Source organism: Falco punctatus (assembly GCF_963210335.1).
Source record: "Falco punctatus genome assembly, chromosome: 3".
NCBI classification, from domain to species: Eukaryota; Metazoa; Chordata; class Aves; order Falconiformes; family Falconidae; genus Falco; species Falco punctatus.
Window position 1 is genome coordinate 42539822 of NC_137582.1, and position 19031 is coordinate 42558852.

The 19031-nt window shown below is 37.9% G+C and overlaps 1 protein-coding gene and 1 long non-coding RNA gene across 3 annotated transcripts in view; one reads left to right on the forward strand and one right to left on the reverse strand.

The window, feature by feature from the left end:
* Window positions 1–3961: 3961 nt before the first annotated feature.
* LOC308060994 lies at window positions 3962–11374 on the forward strand. Its single transcript, XR_013927007.1, has 2 exons — window positions 3962–8627; window positions 8659–11374. It is a non-coding gene; the product is annotated as an uncharacterized lncRNA (long non-coding RNA).
* Window positions 8683–19031, reverse strand: part of PREX2 (phosphatidylinositol-3,4,5-trisphosphate dependent Rac exchange factor 2) — a 181093-nt gene continuing 170744 nt past the window's right edge. For both annotated transcript variants that reach the window (XM_080380377.1, XM_080380376.1), the window contains 2 exons: window positions 16722–16789; window positions 8683–12651 (listed from right to left, as the gene is read on the reverse strand). In XM_080380377.1, the coding sequence (XP_080236503.1) occupies window positions 12606–12651; window positions 16722–16789 (114 nt within the window). In that variant the 3' untranslated portion in view covers window positions 8683–12605. The remainder of the gene's footprint in view (window positions 12652–16721; window positions 16790–19031) is intronic.

The window sequence follows — 19031 nt, forward strand, 5'->3', positions numbered from 1 at the left end:
TTTGATAGCTTCAAAATAAATACCATCCTAATCATTAGCCTGAAGAGTATTGACAGGGGCCTGATTCGGCATGTCTAGACCATGTAAACCCTTTGTATAGGAATAATCTGTAGTTATGTAGTGAAATAATTAATTCTGGCCTCTGCCAGAAGAACTGCATGATTCAGCAGTGCACCCCTTCTCTCAGTTGGTGCTTCTTGAAAAGTTATTGATTCTCCAGAAAGTCCACGAGACGCAGATCTTCCTCTCCCACTTTCATGTAACTATCTGTAGTACTGTACTGCTGGTAAAGTCAATAAACATAGGTGGGCTGCACTCCCTATCTGGGGGAGGATGACCTGGCTATACCACCTCACTCTCAAGGTTGTGTGTGAGCTCTGATCTGACATTTGTGTTCTAAAAAAACTCCTGCTAGTGAAATACACAGGAGAATGTCTATTTTGGTTTCCAAAGAGGTTAAATCATTTACTAGACAGCAACAGAGACTTGCATAGTTTTGGGGATTCCCCAAAGCAGGCAGGAAGGAAGGCAGTTCACTATGGAAATTTACTGGTACAAATATCATGACTTTAAAAGTTGGCTGTCACTGAGAGCATTAAAAACTGGGACACAGATGCTTGTAAGCAGCGTTTGCATGCCTTTAAACAGAGAAAGAGAGAACAGAAACAGCAAGACCTTAAAGGTGGAAGGAATAGTACTCATGTCCCACAGATGTTGAAGCAGAAAAGCTTCCATGCATTTACCGTAAAGTACTTAAGCACATGTTGGCGTCTGGAAACTGCTCAGAGACTTCTTAATTCCTTGCCATGGTCATGAACTATCCTCCTTTCCTAACTTTAGTTACAATCCTGCAATAGGACAGGGAGACGATATATAACATTTCCACGTGGATCTAAGAACAATGGGGTATCTAGAAGACTGACCAACAGCATGAGTACGATGACTGTACAGTGCTTTAAGATTGTTGTGGTGCCTTGCATCTCCCTCAGGGAATATTTGCTGGGGACCAGTTCTTGCTGTTTCAACAGAAACACTGACTGACCAGAGTTCTGACCTTCCAGATTACACACAATTTAAAAAAAAATATATCTTTGTATAGTTGAGATGTCTAGGAAGCTGTGGTGGTACAATTACAACATGTTCACAGTTCACAGTGGGTAGGAGCCAGCCAGACAGCCTGTCATTAAGCCGAGACATTTATATATTCAAGGACCTTTGGAAAGGAGGTTAGAGAAAACGAAGCTCTGAATATAAACCAGGATCTCTGAATAACTGATCATTTACCAGCAAGATTTTAAATATAACTTGCCACACACTGGGATTGGCAATTCTGGGGAAAGATCTCTACAGCCATGACTCAAGCCAAACTAGACAAACATACAGCATACAGAACAAGTGAAAGGCTGTTGCTTTGACAATATTAAATACTGGAACCTCATGTGAGTATGAAAAAATGTGCACTGCTCTTACAACTGAAAAATCATAAATGAAAGATCAAGTTTGTTTATAAGTGCTATTTCACTTCCGTTCTGAAGGAAGTTTATGACACCATGAATATTACCTCCTTCATCTTACATTTTATATGCATCTAGATGAGACTTTTAAAGCTACCTCTTTACAAATGGTGCAGATACCCTGGTGGGATTTTCAAAAGCATTTTGATGCCTAACTACCACGGAAATAATTTGTACAAGGCTTTAGACATCTTAACAAGTGGTTGTCTTCATGATTAGGTATCGAAATACAAATGTCTCACAAAAGGGATTGAAGATTTTTCTTGCCATAAGTCAGAAGAAGTTAGATGTTAATGGTAAAATTATCAGAGCTGGCTAATGGAACAGGAGCATCGGTTCTATTCTCAGAAATTACTGATATACCTAGATACTTTGATAGCACCAGTGACTAAATGAATAGAAGCCAGGTTACATGTCAGAACCCAAGTTCAAAGCTGAATTAATTCCTTTGATTCATATCTTAACATTAGCTGAATATATATATATATCATATATCAATACATATATATATATATATATATATATATATATATCAGGCTGATAACCCAGCCCTAGGTCACTTTGAAAAATATGACATAATTTCTGATTTTACTTTTAGATAACTACAACTTCAGTACCTATACCAGGATGTCAATCATTAAGTCCAAAGACATTACTGAGAACGGTTTGTGTGTTTGCATAAACTCCCCAGATGCCTTCCTCCTGGCTGAGAAATCCTTTGAGTGACTGTAGCCCTGCTATGGTTATGCCCAGGGCTCACAGGCAAATAGCTTGGAGCATAATTCTCATCCAGCTGCCTTCAGGATCTGGAAACAAAGCAGGCCTGAACTGAAGCACACACATTTGTAACATCTAACACACATGAGACTGGGCCACGTGCTGAAAGGGTGCAGAAATCATCTCAGGGTTTGTGGCCTGGCATTCGGAAGTTTTTAGTCCAAACTAAACATACGCTCTCCTCTACCTGAAAACAATTGAACGTGCTTTTCCCAGGACTGCGCACCAGTGGCCTGGCTGTCCTCTGGAAGAGGAGCAATTTTTTCTCTCCCCTGCTAAAGCTACACAATACACACTGGTCCGACAAGAGTGCAAGGCAGAGGAACCTAGGCATCATCTCTGGTCTGTCCTCCCACATCTTCGTGCTACTATCAGTAGCTGAATCACTGCACAACTCTCACTTCAGGATGCAGACAGCAGATTATTTTTCAGCAGACCGGCTGTTACCATCCAGGTTGACAAAAAGCCTTATTTCCTGTAGCGGTGTATTTGAACACTCATGTATGTGATCCACAGAGCATATTTTGCAAGAAGGGGAATCACATGCCTTCCTTTCCCCCCACCTTATTCAAAGCAGACCTACTTCCATCTATCACAACTGCAATAATCTGGCAGAGCTTGTGTTTCTGCAGCACACCAACAGCCCTGCTCAGTGACAAACATCAGACCAGTGCTGAATGAAACAGAAAACTATTGTGGCTCAGCACGTTTGAAGAGCCTTCAGCACCTGTGACTTTCTTTCCTTTGAGTATGAGCAGAGCCCGTTTTTCATGCTGGTTTATTCTTTGGCCGCCCCACTGAGCCTTCTCTAAGGAACGTTCACATGGATTATTAGTGTTTAGAAACAGCGAAATAGGACTTGGTGGGTGGAAGAACAGAAGGAGTTCCTCAGTTTCTATCAAATTTTCTACTTCTTTGGAGAAAATTTTGAACTGCTTTGAATTTTACTGAAATCCTAATTATAATGAGTGATACATCTTCATTCTTTTGATCTAATGTGGCCTAAAGCAATTTTAAATATAAATATTAAGGATACCTAGTAGCAAAGTAGGAATGTCCACTGTTCTTTCTGCCCTTCTCACTCTTTATTACTAACTTTATTACCATTCTAAAACATGTTATAGTTGTCCCACTTTTATTCTAACTGGTACAGAATATCTGTTTTCTGTTTTTCTAGCAGTCAGATATATAGAAGACCATCAGTAAGGCTCATATTCAACTTTCACTATACTGAACTGTCTTTTTTATTATAAGCTCATTTAGATTATAGCTAAACGCCAAAGGAAACAGGGTGCTTCTTTACCACAATCTTCACAGAAAGCACTTTGGTCATTCCTCCATCTTCAGAGTCCTCTTTTGGCTTGACCGCTCACCAGCAGGACACGCGCTCCTGCAGGAAGCTCCAGACTGTGGCCTTCAAGAGAGGCAGGCGTTGAAGGCACAACAGGCCTTTAACATTAATGTGACTGGAATCTTAACTTCTGTTGTTCCCCTGAAAGGCATCTAACCTAGCATGAATTAATGAGTTCATTAAATGAAAGAGAGGGAAAAAAAAAAAAAAGAAAAAAAAAAAGAGGAGAAAGTCTTAAAATGCCATTTAATACGTTGTTTTGTTACTGAGGGCAGTAGACACTGATTATTTCTTGCATTAGAAATAAAAATAGGAGCTATAATTAGGCAGGGAATTTCTGTTTCTTTCAAGATAAGGATTAAGACTAAAAGAGATTCTCTTTCTTCTCATGACTGCTATGTGATGAGTATCCAGACAATGTAGTTTAGTCCCACACTACAGTTTCAAATATTAATGCTTTCTCTTGAAGTCATGGGAAGTAGTCCAGAAATGAAAACCTACTGTCTGTTCTGTCTGTATGAGGCCCACAAATGTCCTTTAAAATTGGCACATGATTATAATTATTTCCATATGTTTCCCAAGCTACCAATTTTCCAGGGTGTGCTGTCAAAATTCCAAACACCTACCTGACTTCTTAATATATAAAAGCTTTACGTATTTTCCTATTTCAGAACAGCATCTAATATATTGATAAACATTCAGTCAAGCTTCACCTTGTCTTGAATTTAAATTCAACTGTTACTCAACATATTTTGAAATGTATGAGCACAAGTAGCGCTGATCCGGATCAGACATTATTTCTATCTCAATCTGTGTGATACTTTGTCATTCACTTTTGCAACGATGCACTGACTTTAGTTAATGCAGTACTGCTCTTCGTTTGCTTGCAATCTTGCCCTGTATTGGTTTAATTAGACCTCCTGTATGGATGGTTGTGACAAAACCCCATTGATTACATGTGGTCTGCCTCTCATTTCCAGTCAAGCTTTGTGTCTTGGAGACATTACTTGTTTCATTAATTAGGTGAACTAAACGCATTGACAAGCATGCAAGCTAGTCCGGTTCTGGCATAATAGTCCCGGTATTATGGATTCATCCTCTGTGGTCGATGAAAATTTGGTTATTCATTTAAATGAAAGCAGAATCAAAACTTACTGTGTTCCTTTTATTTGTTGATGCCACTAGAATATATCCAGTACTATTTCCTCCTACTCTTAGAGGCTGCTATGCTTCACAAGGAAAGACAACAATTATTTATTCCACATGTTAAAGTCCCTCCTTGTCCTGGTAAAGAAATCTAAATAACAAGAACAAAACATGACTAGCTAAAACCTAGAGGTTTAAAAAAAAATATTCTGAATGTAGGTCAAAATAGTAAGAATTTACACTGAGTCTTCTATATAGGATGCAGTTGTTTAATAACATATGGACTGTGCTAATTACTTGGAAAAAAATTAAGTCAGACCTTCAGGACATTTCATTGCTGTAGTGATGCTACTCAGCACTTGTCTTACCTTGCTTTCCTCCTCAATAAACTGTATCTTCCCCCTCCCTTCCTCCCCTCCCCATCCTGTCATATTCTGGAGATGCATTTTCAAATCTTTTCACCAAATTAGCGCTATAGGGAAACTCTGGATGCCACCCCTAGTCCCAAGATTAAAATCAATAGAAAAGGCTTCACATCCATGGGCATTTCCCCCCACTACAGCACTCTAGTCCATTGATCTGCTTTAATGCAACACTTGGCAGTACTGGATACTCCTCTTGGGGAGCAGCAAGAGCAGGTCTGCTTCCTGAAGGAGAACAAGCCAGGACCCGTGGGTGCACGCAGCCCAGTGGCTTCCCCCTGGCAGGACCGGGATAACAACAGGCTATGCAGACAGTCCAGGGATGATCAGACAAGGCGAAATACTGAATCAGGTGGAGGATCCATCCGGGAAGTCCAGTCAGAAACAGCAGAAGATGGGACTAGAGACAAAGCTACCCGTAACACAGGTTCCAATGTCCATCCAGGAGCTGAGGCTGGAGATAGGAGCTGCCCAGGCCTGAGCTGAAATGCTGCCCCAGATCCAGCGGCAGCGGGTGCAGGGGTAAGGGTGGTTGGGGCAATTGGGGCGTTTTAGTGCCCTCAGGACCCTGGCAGCACCACAGAGGCAAATGTATAGTGAAATAAAAGGGGAGGGGAAAAAAAGGTATCCAGTACTATCTGGGAAAGCAGTTTCAGAGAACTAAGATTTCACCAAGCAAGAATGAAGTAATTGTTAGAAATTCCACTTCATTAGTATAAGCAAAGTATGAGCATCATCTATCTTGTTTCTGCATGACACAATAAGCCATAAAAAAGAAAGTAATAAAATAAAAGTTTATGAGTAACATTTAAAAGGAAGTATCTTAACTTTCAAAGGTTAGCTGACACATACTTTGAGGCAAATATACATTATCTTTTCTGAACCGTGGACTCACACTGTGCCTCATATGCTCTCTGACAGGTACCTAAGTGTGGGAACTCCCTTTGGCAGACATTTTGACATTCAAATGATGATGACAGTAATGCTTCCTCATGAAAGATGAGAAACTGCTGGACACCAAAGCGCTACCATGGTGTAATTTATCTCTTTCTCAGAAGTTGGTTCAAAGCACTATTTATTCCCATCACGTACACTGATCAAAAAAATAATTCTTTGGACTTAATCTCTGATGTATTCATGGTGAGAAGTCAAGACCACAGAAATGAGAAGCACTGAAAAAAGAAACCTCACTTACAATGGTGGAAAAGCAGACCATATTTGAAATCATCTGGTCACTTCTGCTTCTCGATACTTCTCTGCAATTCCATGCTGCTTTCCTTCACAAAATTAGGGATAGAAGAGTACTTAGGAAAGAAGACCAAAAAAAAAGTTATTTATCTTTTGAAGTCTAGTTATACAGAAATACTCCATCCTCACCCTCCTCCCTGCTAGCACAAGATGGAAAACAAACGGGATTTTACAAAACCATTGCAGGTGCTTTTGGTCCTGCCTCCACTGTTCCTCTTGGTCTTGATCACAACAACCATGTAGAAATCAGAACTTCCTTCATATACAGACAACTGCTCAGCAAGGTCTAACATTTAATCAGCTTTCAGTCCTATAAAAGAAACATCCAGTGCAACTCCCCAAACCCCTGGCATCCCAACGGTAGCTAGGCACCAGTTCCCAATCCCTCTAAAGGATCCGTCATTTATAGGTGTTCTTTTAGCAGTGGGAGCACAAGACTCCACATCATGCTCGTCCGATGATCCTTGTGCACAGCAGTGAACAGATGATGACTGTTTCACGCTTCAGCCTGCAGACAAGGGGGTGCCTGAAATGGTGGATGTTATGAACCTTCGTGGGCAGTAACAGCAGCATGGGGCCAGAAGGGGACTTTCATGTCTGTGTCTTTTCCAGCCTTCACAAAATACAGCTGCCCAAAGCCAGGGACTGCTGCTCGTGCAGGCTTCAGTTTTACACTGTCTATAAAGATACACTTCAATTGTCAGCAATGAACCTAGATTGGGCCTGGGTTCTCAGAAGAGATTCTTACTATAAACATTTATTTTTAGCAGTTTAGTCCTAGGGTAGCCATAGTGAAAGGGTTAATGACCCCAACACCCTCCCACCAACTTATTTCTTGCTTACAAATGAAGAGATTTGCAGTGGCCATATTATGAATGGTTTTATTACTGTCTGACACTTTGTAATACATTGTTATCATTCCAGTCTTTAATATGTAGACTAAAAAAAATACCATAGATCTAAAAGTACAAAGTATTAGTTCAACCCATAATCAATATAGCAACTGATTCAAAGTATGCTACACAGGCACTTTATAGAAAAGTAAAAAGTAATTTAAATCCATGTTTCAAGGATATTTAACATCAAATTCGAAAGGTTACTTCCAACAAACTCTGCTACCCACTGTTTTAAAACAAAAGCTTACTGAGAGATTCTGTGTATGGCTGTACTTATACATAATACTTGAAAGCAGTAATGCTCTCGTGCTTAATGAGACGTTAAAAACAATATATTCTTCATTTGAAAAATGTGTGCAATACTCAATGCAGAAATTAAGTTCATTTGTAAAGTGTAACACAAGTATTACTGAATACATACACTATATACAGGGTGTTAAAAGTTAATAAGGCAGCTTAGTCTTTTAAATCTGACATATGGTACAGGCAGGACACCCACAGCCACAAAAGATGTGGATATTCTCAGAAAAGTCCAAATCTAAGTACTTGCAGAAATGTCCCAGCTACTTTGAACACTCTCTTGGACTTTCAAACTGAAGCCAAAGTTCTTTCTGAAGTAGTTCCACTCTAACCATATAGGATGTCTAGCATGGAGATGTTATTTCTGGAGAAGAACGTAAGAAATGACTACTTGATTGGCCTCTGGACAATCTGAAATTTCTCACCGGTGTTAACATCTGAATGACTGTGCACGCTTTGTATTCATTTATACATACATAAAAAGAAAACAAACCCATGTCTTCTAGCAGGAAAAGAGAAACATTCCTAATAATACATTTTCATTAGGAAAACCTGACTGATATATACAGTATACAAAAAAAGCCCTACACAATCGTCAGCATACAAAAATATGAGTTCAGTATCTTTTTATACTTTAAAACCTAATGATGAAAAATCCAGGTATCCTGAGACAGGTATGTACTGTGCATCTAATTTATCAATGCCAGTGTACTGCTGGGGTACAATTAGAAGAGCACTACCTGCACTTACAAACAAGTACAGAGATAAAATACATAAGGCAATGCATTAGCTTGAGAAACTCTCCTCTCCTCATAATGTTAAACAAAATCAGTGCAAAATATGCTTAAAATGCTGGCAGACATATCCATGAAGTAGCTGTAGAGTACAGAACGATATGTATATATACTACAGTTACTTATTTCACAATTTAAATGAAAATAAATGGAAGATACTTTCCTTTTTTGAGCATCATGCTTAACCATGATGTGTACACTCACATTCAGGCAATTGTCTTTTATATATATATATATATATATATATATATATATACACACACTACATCTGACAATGAATTAATAAAACAAAAAAAATTGCTGCTGTTTGCTTGTGAATTTCTCTGGCTAAAAACAGATCAATAAAACTCATTCATTTTTTTCCATTAGGGGATTCCAACAAATGAAATTTAAGTATGATTACTATAAATCCTCATCAATTTAAATTTATTCATTTTGCCTCTAAAACAGTATAAGAGCCGTTCTGACCACTACTGAGTGCATTAAAACAAAGAAGTAAAAAACAACCTGAAAACCTGACGTTTTTGCTAAAACCCAGTGAAAACTATCTAAAAAGCCACTCAAGACTGCAGCTCTCTCAGTGGACATAAAATTGGTTGGTTGGTTCAGCTGACAGCAGGAATATCTACTTTAAAATGGATCACTAAATACAAAAATGTTTGATACTGAGAAACTGGAATATATACATTTTTAAAATTCATTTACATTTACAATCTACAAGGAAGGTAAGTGTTATGAAATACCTAATTTGGGGAACTAGACTGAATCAATGCTCGTTTCATTGATTAAAACTGTTTAGCATCGGTATTATTCATAGATGATGGTTACAAAGAGAGGCCAAACAGCATCAGCTCTGCTTTAAAATCAACACCTATGTTTTCTCCAAGCATGAACGCTATGGCAACTTAGCTGTTCCTTGGCCCTTAACCTTCCCTTCCCAGCTGTTAAATCTCCTATACATTCCCCACAGACTACCACTGAATCATGGTAGTCAGTATCTAGTAACGTATGTCTCTAGATCCTTGAATTTATTCGCAGAAGAATTACACTTGTCTTAGATGGAAAAGTAAAAGTTACGTACAGAATGTTTTCCTTAAAGCAGTACAACACATTGTCACAAAAATAGGCTACATAATCTGTTGCTGTAGAAGCAAAGACTTAACAAGCTATGGGTGTTATTGTAAATCATCACTCTTGGTCATCTTGTCATCTCTAAGTCTAAAAATTTATGAGAGGATAAACATACCCTGATGAGAACAGATTTTTTTCACTCTGCAAGTGCACCTTGCATAAGGAACAAATACATCCTCTCTATGTACCAAGTAAGAAAAGCATAATTTAAGAATGGGCTTCTTAAAGGTCCATCTAACATTGTTAGAAGCCAGATGTGTTAGAATGCGTGGTGTGCTCTGAAAACAGAGGGACAAGAAAAGCTGCACAATGTTTCAAGCAAACACTGGCTTTTGAAGGAAATTTTGAGAAATTAGGCACCCACTTTCCACAGTCAGTGGGACATTTATGTCCAATTTCCTCTGGAAATCCTGTCTTTACATGCTACCTATAATACTAGAAAACCAGAGTTTAATTTTCTCAGCCCCTTTGATACCAGGCTAAATAGGTATTTCATGTTGCAGTATGGGTTGCTAATGAAGCTCCCAGTGCTGAATAAGTTTTTGAGAACTGCCTTTAGAGGGGGAAAAAAAGAATAAAGAACCAAAACTTAGACACAAAAACAAGAGGTCAAGATTTCTATTCCACAGTCATGAAACAATAGCTCAAGAATTTGGTTGGTGACTGGCTCATAACTCTTTGTACCTTGGTATTTACAAATGTCTATTACTCCATGCTTTCAACAACAAAAATTAGACAACTACCATATTATACAGGGAGATTATTTTGGCATATTTGCACTCCTGCCATTTTCAGTGCAATAAAGAAAAGCAATGACCAGTTACAAAAATGTGTGTGCGTGCAACAGATTTTGTCCTCTAGGTTATTTTGTATTATACAGGATCAGCAGCTCCATGCAGCTGACAGCTGACTCGCCTCACAGTAAAAATGCAAAGGCTACATGGGGAAATCTCACAGGAAGATGCGAGCTCGCAGCCAGGGCTGAAACCAGCACCATCCTTGGCACAAATTGGTTATGGCTTCTCTGCACTCCTAAACAAGCAGAAACTGAAACATTTTTGGTGCTTTTGCCTGGGGCAGGAATTACCCTAGCCAACACTACCTCTCTGAATAAAACACGTCCAACAGTACGAGATTCGGACTAGAAAAGCAACTACAGAAATCGTGACTCACTCTTATGTACAAGCATTAGGTCATCCTACATAAAACGTATACGTTTCTAAAGAGTAAAACTTCATTTTCTGGTTTTGTTTTGTTTTTAATCAAAAAGATTACAGTCCTACAGCTTCCAGTAACTCTGAAAGACAGTAAACTTCAAAGCAGAAAGGTGAAATTGTTACTGAAGTGTTAGTTACTGTGTGTTACAGTTTAAGGCAAACATTCTGTATTTAAGGTTGGACCAGTAACTGACGTAACTATGTAGAATCATAGAATTGTTTCGGTTGGAAGGGACCTTAAAGGTACATAAATATATACATATTGAAACTCACATATATGCGCAGACATATATATCTGTGGATATATAAAAATAATTATTTTCTTAGCAAAGTTAAAGTCTGTAAAAACATTAAGAATACTGAAAAAAGGTAGGAGCTCTAATTCCTCCTTTGGAGAAAAGTAACAAGTCCCCTAGATACCCTATGTAAAAAACACTCCGCAAGAGTACAGCTCATTTTGAATTCTCACTTATTTAATTGTGGATTAATATATTTGTTGAAGATTTTATAAATAATTAGATAATTTGCCACAGTTATGTTGGAGGTTTGATTGCTACAGCATAACTATAGGCTGCTGTTGTACAAAAAGTAAATTTTATTCAGTGTATGTCCTGCTCTAGTAGAATGGGTAGCTACTGCTACAAGTTGAACTATTTCAGAATATAGGTTTTGTTTTAATGTGTTCACATATAAAACTTAATTTGGGGCATTTTCTCTGAACATTCTTTGGCCAAAAGAACAGCCAAACTCAGATATATTTTCCCTGGGCCCTCTAAATACTCGGTACAATTTCAAAATAAATCAATCACAATTACCACTCCAAAGAACTGAAATGCTATCGAAAACAATACTGACAAAATAAGGGAAATGGTAGCATAAGACATCAAACCCCCAAACTACGCTTCAACTTAAACCACAGACATTTCCAGTTAAACATAACAATACTGCCTTATCCTCGCCTTATGTAGATTTGCTGGTATACTGCTACACAAGAATATGCACAACTCTGGAAAACCCTGAAACGCAGAGGTGCGATGACGTAAATCATCCATTAGACAGAGTCTGAAATTCAGTCTAACTATGGATGAAGATCAGGCTTACCCTTCTTCTTCATTACAATGGCAACTAAAAAAGGGCAAAACTTCACCTCCTATGTTGTATAGGTACTCCTAAGGCAGTACGAAAACGACCGCTGAAGACATGGCCAAGTTTACTGATTACAGGCACACGTTCATAGCAGCAGTCTGCCTGCAGCCATTGAACACAATTCTGAGATGAGTTTTCCATCTTTAAACCTCACTTACATTATATCCTTGAAATGGTAATGTCATCGTTCTGAGAAATTATGATGGCAACCGGAAAAAAAGGGATCATCAGTGCAAAGGGCCCCATATGAAGTGCATCCTCATTATCAAGCCTGGTTTATTTAGGCTTTTATTCCTTCCACAAGTAAGCATTCTGTGTAGTGTACGAGCGAAGTCAGTCTCTCCGAACAAGACATTTGTTTTCAAGCTGCTGGCTGTACTTATCATGTGACTGAACAAGACACATCAAATGAACCTGATTCCAGTGTAAAATTCCCAAGGAAGATTCCTGTTCTACTAGTGTAAGGTTGGAGTGCACAGATTTGGAAGGAATTTTTCCAGGCCAATAGAGAATATTTAGGGTATTTCTTTCTTTATCCTGAGTAAAGAGGTTTTTTATTTATCAAAAACCCAGGCACATACTGCTGTAGTGCAGTCAGATTTTTGTCATACAGTCCCTGTATCTTAAAGACCATTATTGGATTATTTTCTGGAGTAGTCCTCCTCATTCTTCTCCGACAGGTGGTGGTGGCTGGCATAGCTTGTATAATCTGACAATGACAAAAAACAAAGCAATTGTTATTCTGAGAGCTTGGTTATTATTAAAATGAGTAAATTTAAGGAACACAAACTAAATTAAGTCTTCCTGCATTGCAAAACAAGAAGTGCTGAATTTAGGTTAATAACATTGATATAAGACCAGTAAAATCTTATTCATGAGCATGAATGTTTACATTGGAAGTGCTGTAATTACAAACACATAGCTAGAAGCAATCTTATAAAGACATTCCGGTTTAGTCCAGTATTTGTATTTCTGCACTGAAGACCCTATTCTGGAGAAAGCTACATCTCCAGTAACCCAAGCTTTGAATTTCTGAATTGGAAAAGCTGTTTGGTGAGTGCAATTGCCTCCATTTTTGTTTTGTTCTGCCACACTCAGACCTCACTCTAACTGAGCTTCCTATAAAACTGATACTGTTTGAAGAACCTAAGACAGATGTCAGACGTGACACACCAGCATGAAGATTTTAAATTCTTTCCTGCCTGTTTCTACACATATGAAGTCAAGGCCAGTAAGATTTGGATCAAATGACTACCTCAGTACAGACTGAAATAGCCACTCCTTCATTTATGAAGGCTTTTGAACTTCCCTTTTGCATGGACTTGGTTATCAGCAAGTGTTTGAAACTTTAACCTAATGTTAGGAATACTGAAAATAACTGGCAGTTGTTCTGACCTCAGGCTCTCTGCTCAGTTATGTCCAGTATACAGCATCTTCTCTGCAACCACAGCAATTAGAACAAGCAATAGACATGATCTCATTTGGAGATTACATATTTTTCTCAGGGAAAGTGTATCATTGAACGAATAGCAAAAAGAAAAGACCAAGTATGGCATGGGAAGGCGAAAAAGCATCAGAAGCCAAAAATAAAGAGACAATAGCACAGCATGTGCATTAATATTTCACATGAAGAGTCTTTGATATTGAAATTCCAAAGCAATAGAAATAGCAGGTTTGGTAGGTCTGGCTGCAGACAAGGTGGTGAATCATCCGGTGGCTTAGGGGCTAGGGATATTTAAGATGTTCAGGGTGTCTGAGATTTCCAAGAATATTTTGCAAATTTGCCTGCTAAACATCACATTAATTTATATTACTACATTTTAACTAATTATAAATCTAAAAATCATACTACAAATCAACACAGAAAACAATAATCTGGGTTCCACAAACAATTCAACATCAGTAGGCTGGTGCCTTCTTGGCACGATACTGTGTTACTGAGATTATGTGAGGCACGGTATGTATGGCTGCCTCCATCAGCACTAAAAGCCTCTTCCAACACCTAGGCAGACCTTGTCAGAAAAAGCACCTTGTGGCTATGCAAGAACAGGGCAGGATAGCTGCTCTTCTCTGCTTTCAGTTCCCTCAGGAGTTAAAATCCATGAGACACTGACAACACACAATGGCCATGGGCTAAATAACTTTTCTCTGAATCTTACTGGAAGTGATTATCCAGCAGTGTTGTTTCTGGATGGTAAAAACTGGGAGCATCAGCTCTGTCACCCACACAGCAGTTGAAAACCTGCTTTCAAGCCTTCACCACGATGCGTTCTGAGGATCATTGGGCTCTTCCACATTGTCATCTGGCAGTTCAGTAATGTGATCATTTAAGGTCACATCGTGCAGATACCAAACTATCTGTTAGCAACCATATATAAAACAATACATATATATCTCATATTTGTATACCAATGAGATATTAAGATGTCCTTATCTCTACACAGACAAGTATGCAGAGAAAAATAAACAGGGGTTATTTGAGTTATTTGATTCTGCTGCTGTAATAAAGGAGTAATATTCTAACCTGGCAGAAGACAGACAAAATTACTGTCAGAATCTCATCTAAGTAATTGCAGTGGGGTTAGTTCTTGACAATGTTTTAGCAAAATCTGATTTCTATGGAACAATATGCAGAGAAGCTCAGCCCCAAGTACCAAGTTCTGTATTCTTCAGGTTAAAATGGTAATCATTAAGATTACTTGTCTTCAGAGAAAGTGACTGGAATTCTAGGGGAATTCTGAAACAAACTAACAAGGCTGCATAAATCCTGAATGAGCTACAGTTGCTGAAGACAGTGTAGAGCAGAAACGGCCTTTTCTGGTTCTCTATATGGAACAACTATTTGAGATGGTAGAAAGAGATCAGCTGAGGAAAGACAGAAAACAGTGGCAACTGCAGACAACTGAGAACACTGTTAAGCGACACTTAAGGTTCCATTAAGTTGTTTAATGGAACCAAATGTAATGGTAAAATTCTTTTCAAGGCAAAGAATTGGCAACCCACAGTATTGTTTACCTATACATCAAAGGTAACACTCCTGCTGGTGACTATTCTGACTTACGTGACTTACCTGTCTAATGGGACACCACATGCTCCAAACGCTAAGGTCAAAAAGATACTGCTGTGATGTCATCGCAGCAACGAAGACAGTTGCTGCCGACTGGCAGGCATGCTGTATGCATCTGTCTACTCTGTGTTCTAGGAACTCTCATAATTTTTCTTCAGCTTCTCCTTGCTATGTTGTGGTAGTTTCAATGGGAAAGAGGTGATCTTTCCTTAACTGATGCAAAGCCAAAAAATGTCTCACAGCTAAGTTTTTCTTTTTAAGAACTTAGATTTTTCCCTTATCACAGAAGCTCTAAATCTAGATACATGTTTTGTCATTTAGAGGAGGGAAAAGTTTGGTTTGCAACCATTCTTCGGCTGCCTCCAGAATTATGTCATGAAGGAGGAGTCCATTTAAGGCTAAAACTGTACCATTAAAAATATGAAAAGGCTTCTCATAGCTTTTACTGTAACAAAAAAGTTATTTTACTACCTTAGGCTCCCACAATGTCAGTCAGTTTTGGCCCTGGATTACCCCTAAGTTAGTCACTACTGTGAGAAGGGATGCCCTCGTTTGCTGGTAAGGGCGATGACTTTATTGCTGATGGACTTACTTTAGAATCAGTACTTTTGTTAGATCTTATGTAATCTCCTTTACGGGGCAGGCAAGATGCATATATGCTCCAACAAACGCTGCTACTCAGCACCTGAACAGCAGCTGCTATTCAGATTTTCTCATAACTTGTACACTTAAGGTACACTCCTCTTCTAGAATCAGATCAAGCACGGGCACAGAAGAATGAGCAGTGATTTGTTACAACAAATTATAAGCAGTAGCCTGATCCCTGCTGGGAGAAACTGGGACACCTAAGAAAAGTGGAGCAAACTGCCTAAGAAAAAGTTCCTGATTATTAGTGGTCAGAACCCAGAAGACAGTCTTTCTGTGAAGGCTATGGATAACATACGTGTTGATTCACATGGCTACCTCTATCAGGTATTACTAATTCCCTGTTTCCTTACTGAAATTTAAACACCACAGCTTGTTATGTATTGCACATATCTGTTCAGCTCATTCAATGTACTTTCATTATTCAAAAATAAATATATTTTAAACTGGTTAAAAAGAGGTTTAAGCTAGAACTGGATTAATAAAGCCACTTTAAGATAAAATTAAGAACATTGTTGTTTGGTTATTTTCATTTATAAGTAGTGTGCTTGTTAAGACAGATTTCAGATATCTGCAATCCATCACAGCATTAAAAGGCTGTATAAATATAGAACGGTCACATTTTTCATTCTAATGGCTATTTCAGAAAGAGACAAAGAAAGACTACAGCATCTCTAAAAGCAACTAGAACATGATTTTGCAGAGATACTGCAGTACAGTACTTCATTAAAATGGGGGTATGGGTTTAGTTACAAATATTTCTCCCAAACACTAAACATCACAAGTGACTAAGGACTTAACTCCAGTGTTTTCCAAATTAACATGAATTAGGCTTCATTTTTCAAAAATGAAAGTTTTGAAGTGCTACACAGCCTAAACTTCTGCAACTAATTCCCTAACCAAAACTGTATGGTTAAAAATGCAATTGTTTTTATGGACATTAAAAGCCCAAGCTTACCAATTAGTGCACAATACAGTCGATGTTTACTGTTAGCTTTTGAGCATCTAGGACAGAATTTGGTACAAACTAGAAAAAATCATGGTCTAGGACACAAACAATCAGTTACCTTGGCACAGACTGTGGCGTTCGATCCCTCACTCCTAAATTCTTGGCTGTGTTTTGTACTCTTGCACCCTGTAAAAGAAAAACAATTTTGCTTCATTTATTCCAACACAAGTTAGAAAGTTTTGTGAGCTTTCTAGATTAACCTAACTGTTGATTATAATTAATTAATACATATGCTCCATGCCCCAAAACAACTCTCCTCTTCTAAGGTGGAGAACAAGTAAAGTCACTGCATTAATTATAATTACTAATTATATATAAAATACTAATACTAACTAATAGTAGAGAACTATGCAGAAAAGAGACAAAATCTTTCCACTTGTCATTAAATAAATGCAGATATATATATTACTAACACAAAAGACTTCATAAAAAATTAACATTTAAGGTTTAAAACAATCCAAATGCATCTTGTTTCAATATGTGTAATTTTTGTCACCATCCTTTGTAGAAGGCTTGGGTAACAAAGTTCTTTTCAGAAATGTCACTTATTTCCTATGAACTTCTGAACAAATATTACAGATTATTTCCTATTAATAGCTTTCTAGTTAAATCTAGAAAAAATGTCCTAAATTGAGGCACTAAATTAGGATTAGAAAAATACAGGTCCTGATCTTCCTTTATCATCACTGAATCACACACACACACAAAAAAAAAAAGGTTAGAAGGACCTGAAAAACAATAACGAAAGTACTTTTGTCTCACTGACTCATCCAGTAAGGAGGAAGCTGATAAAATACACACAACGTTCATATAACGTGACAGTAAAAAATGCCAACTCTTCTGCAAACAAACTAGCTCAGACATATGAAAGAACTTAGCAAAATTTGTTTTTAAATGATGAGGTATGGTTTTCAAATTGCAGTTTTATTAATGTAAAGTAGTAATAAAAAATGTATCTGTTAGATTTACAGTCTCTGTGTTTTCTAACATTTTAAAGGAGATGGAAACTACTTATTCTGTCTATAATACTATGACTCTCCCTTTATTTCTCCTTCTGTACTACCTAAATTAAGGACAAAATAACAGTGAACAAAAATATATAATCTCAGAATTCTTACACTGAGATGTCAGATTGGCGTGAAACATCAAAGACAATTTACATTCCAAACAGAGCTGCAATGGGAGCTAATGATGTATAATCATTGATGCAATACACAGAGTAAGACTAGGCCTTGCATTTGACTGAAATCTGGTACCCAAGTAATTAACAAGGTATTAGTTCACTGTTATGGGCTCAAACAAAAGACAAAAAAAAGCTGGCTGGTTCCACACAGGTAGGTTCTCAGAGTTTATGTAAATCAACTCGTGCACAAAAAAGACTGTGTCCTTACATTTCTTTAAGAAAAAAAATAGTGGTAAAGATAGAAAAAAAAAAAAAAAAAACTAGACTACCTACAAAACTGAAGGCAGGATATAAAAATGATTTTACTAGCTTCACGTCTCGCTCAGTAAGCTTCTCTCCGACAGCTGCAAAAGACACATGACTACAGACCAGAACAAACATATGTCTTTCCCCAGAAACTCCTCCAGAATTCAGTCATTAGTCACTCAATACCTCCTCTGTTCAGCAGTATGTTTTTAATCGATTTCAGTGATTCTTTTCTCTTCTTTCCCGTATCATCTTGAACCCATAAATAATTCACATCACCAACCTCCTTGTGGAAGGAGATCCACATCTTGGATACAAGCTTGTTGTGTCAAGAACCACTGTTTTCTTTTGGTTTGAATCTGCCAGTTTCATCTGATGCCTTTAGTTCTGCACTGGTGAGAACAGTGGTCACTCCCTATCCATGCCACATGTTCTTTAGCCCTCTGTCACATCCTTCTTCACTCAAGCTGAACAATCCTAGATTATACTGTCTGTCTGCCCTGTCTATAAACCATTCCCAACCACTGATCATTTTTTTTTCTGACCCTCTCTGAACCTTTTCCATTATGTTATACTCTCATGGAAGGAATCAGATAGTTCAAAATGAAGGGTCATGACAGCATGATTTCTACTTTGTCGTCTGTCCTTGCCTAAACTATTATAACTTCTGATTTGCTTTATTGATAGCTACTGAGAATTGAGCTGATGTTTTCTATCATATCCTGAGGTCTTGAACATGAGATATAATGGCAAGCTTGCAGTAAATTATTTTGAATGTGAACAGGGTTTGTTTTTTTCCCCCATGTGCATCACTTCAGAGTTACCTACACTCATTTTCATCTGCCATTTTATTGCTCAAGCATCAAGTCCTGTAAAATCCTTTTGTAATTCTTCATGGTTACTTCTCATCTTTAATAAAAGCTTGAAAAGAGTTCAGAG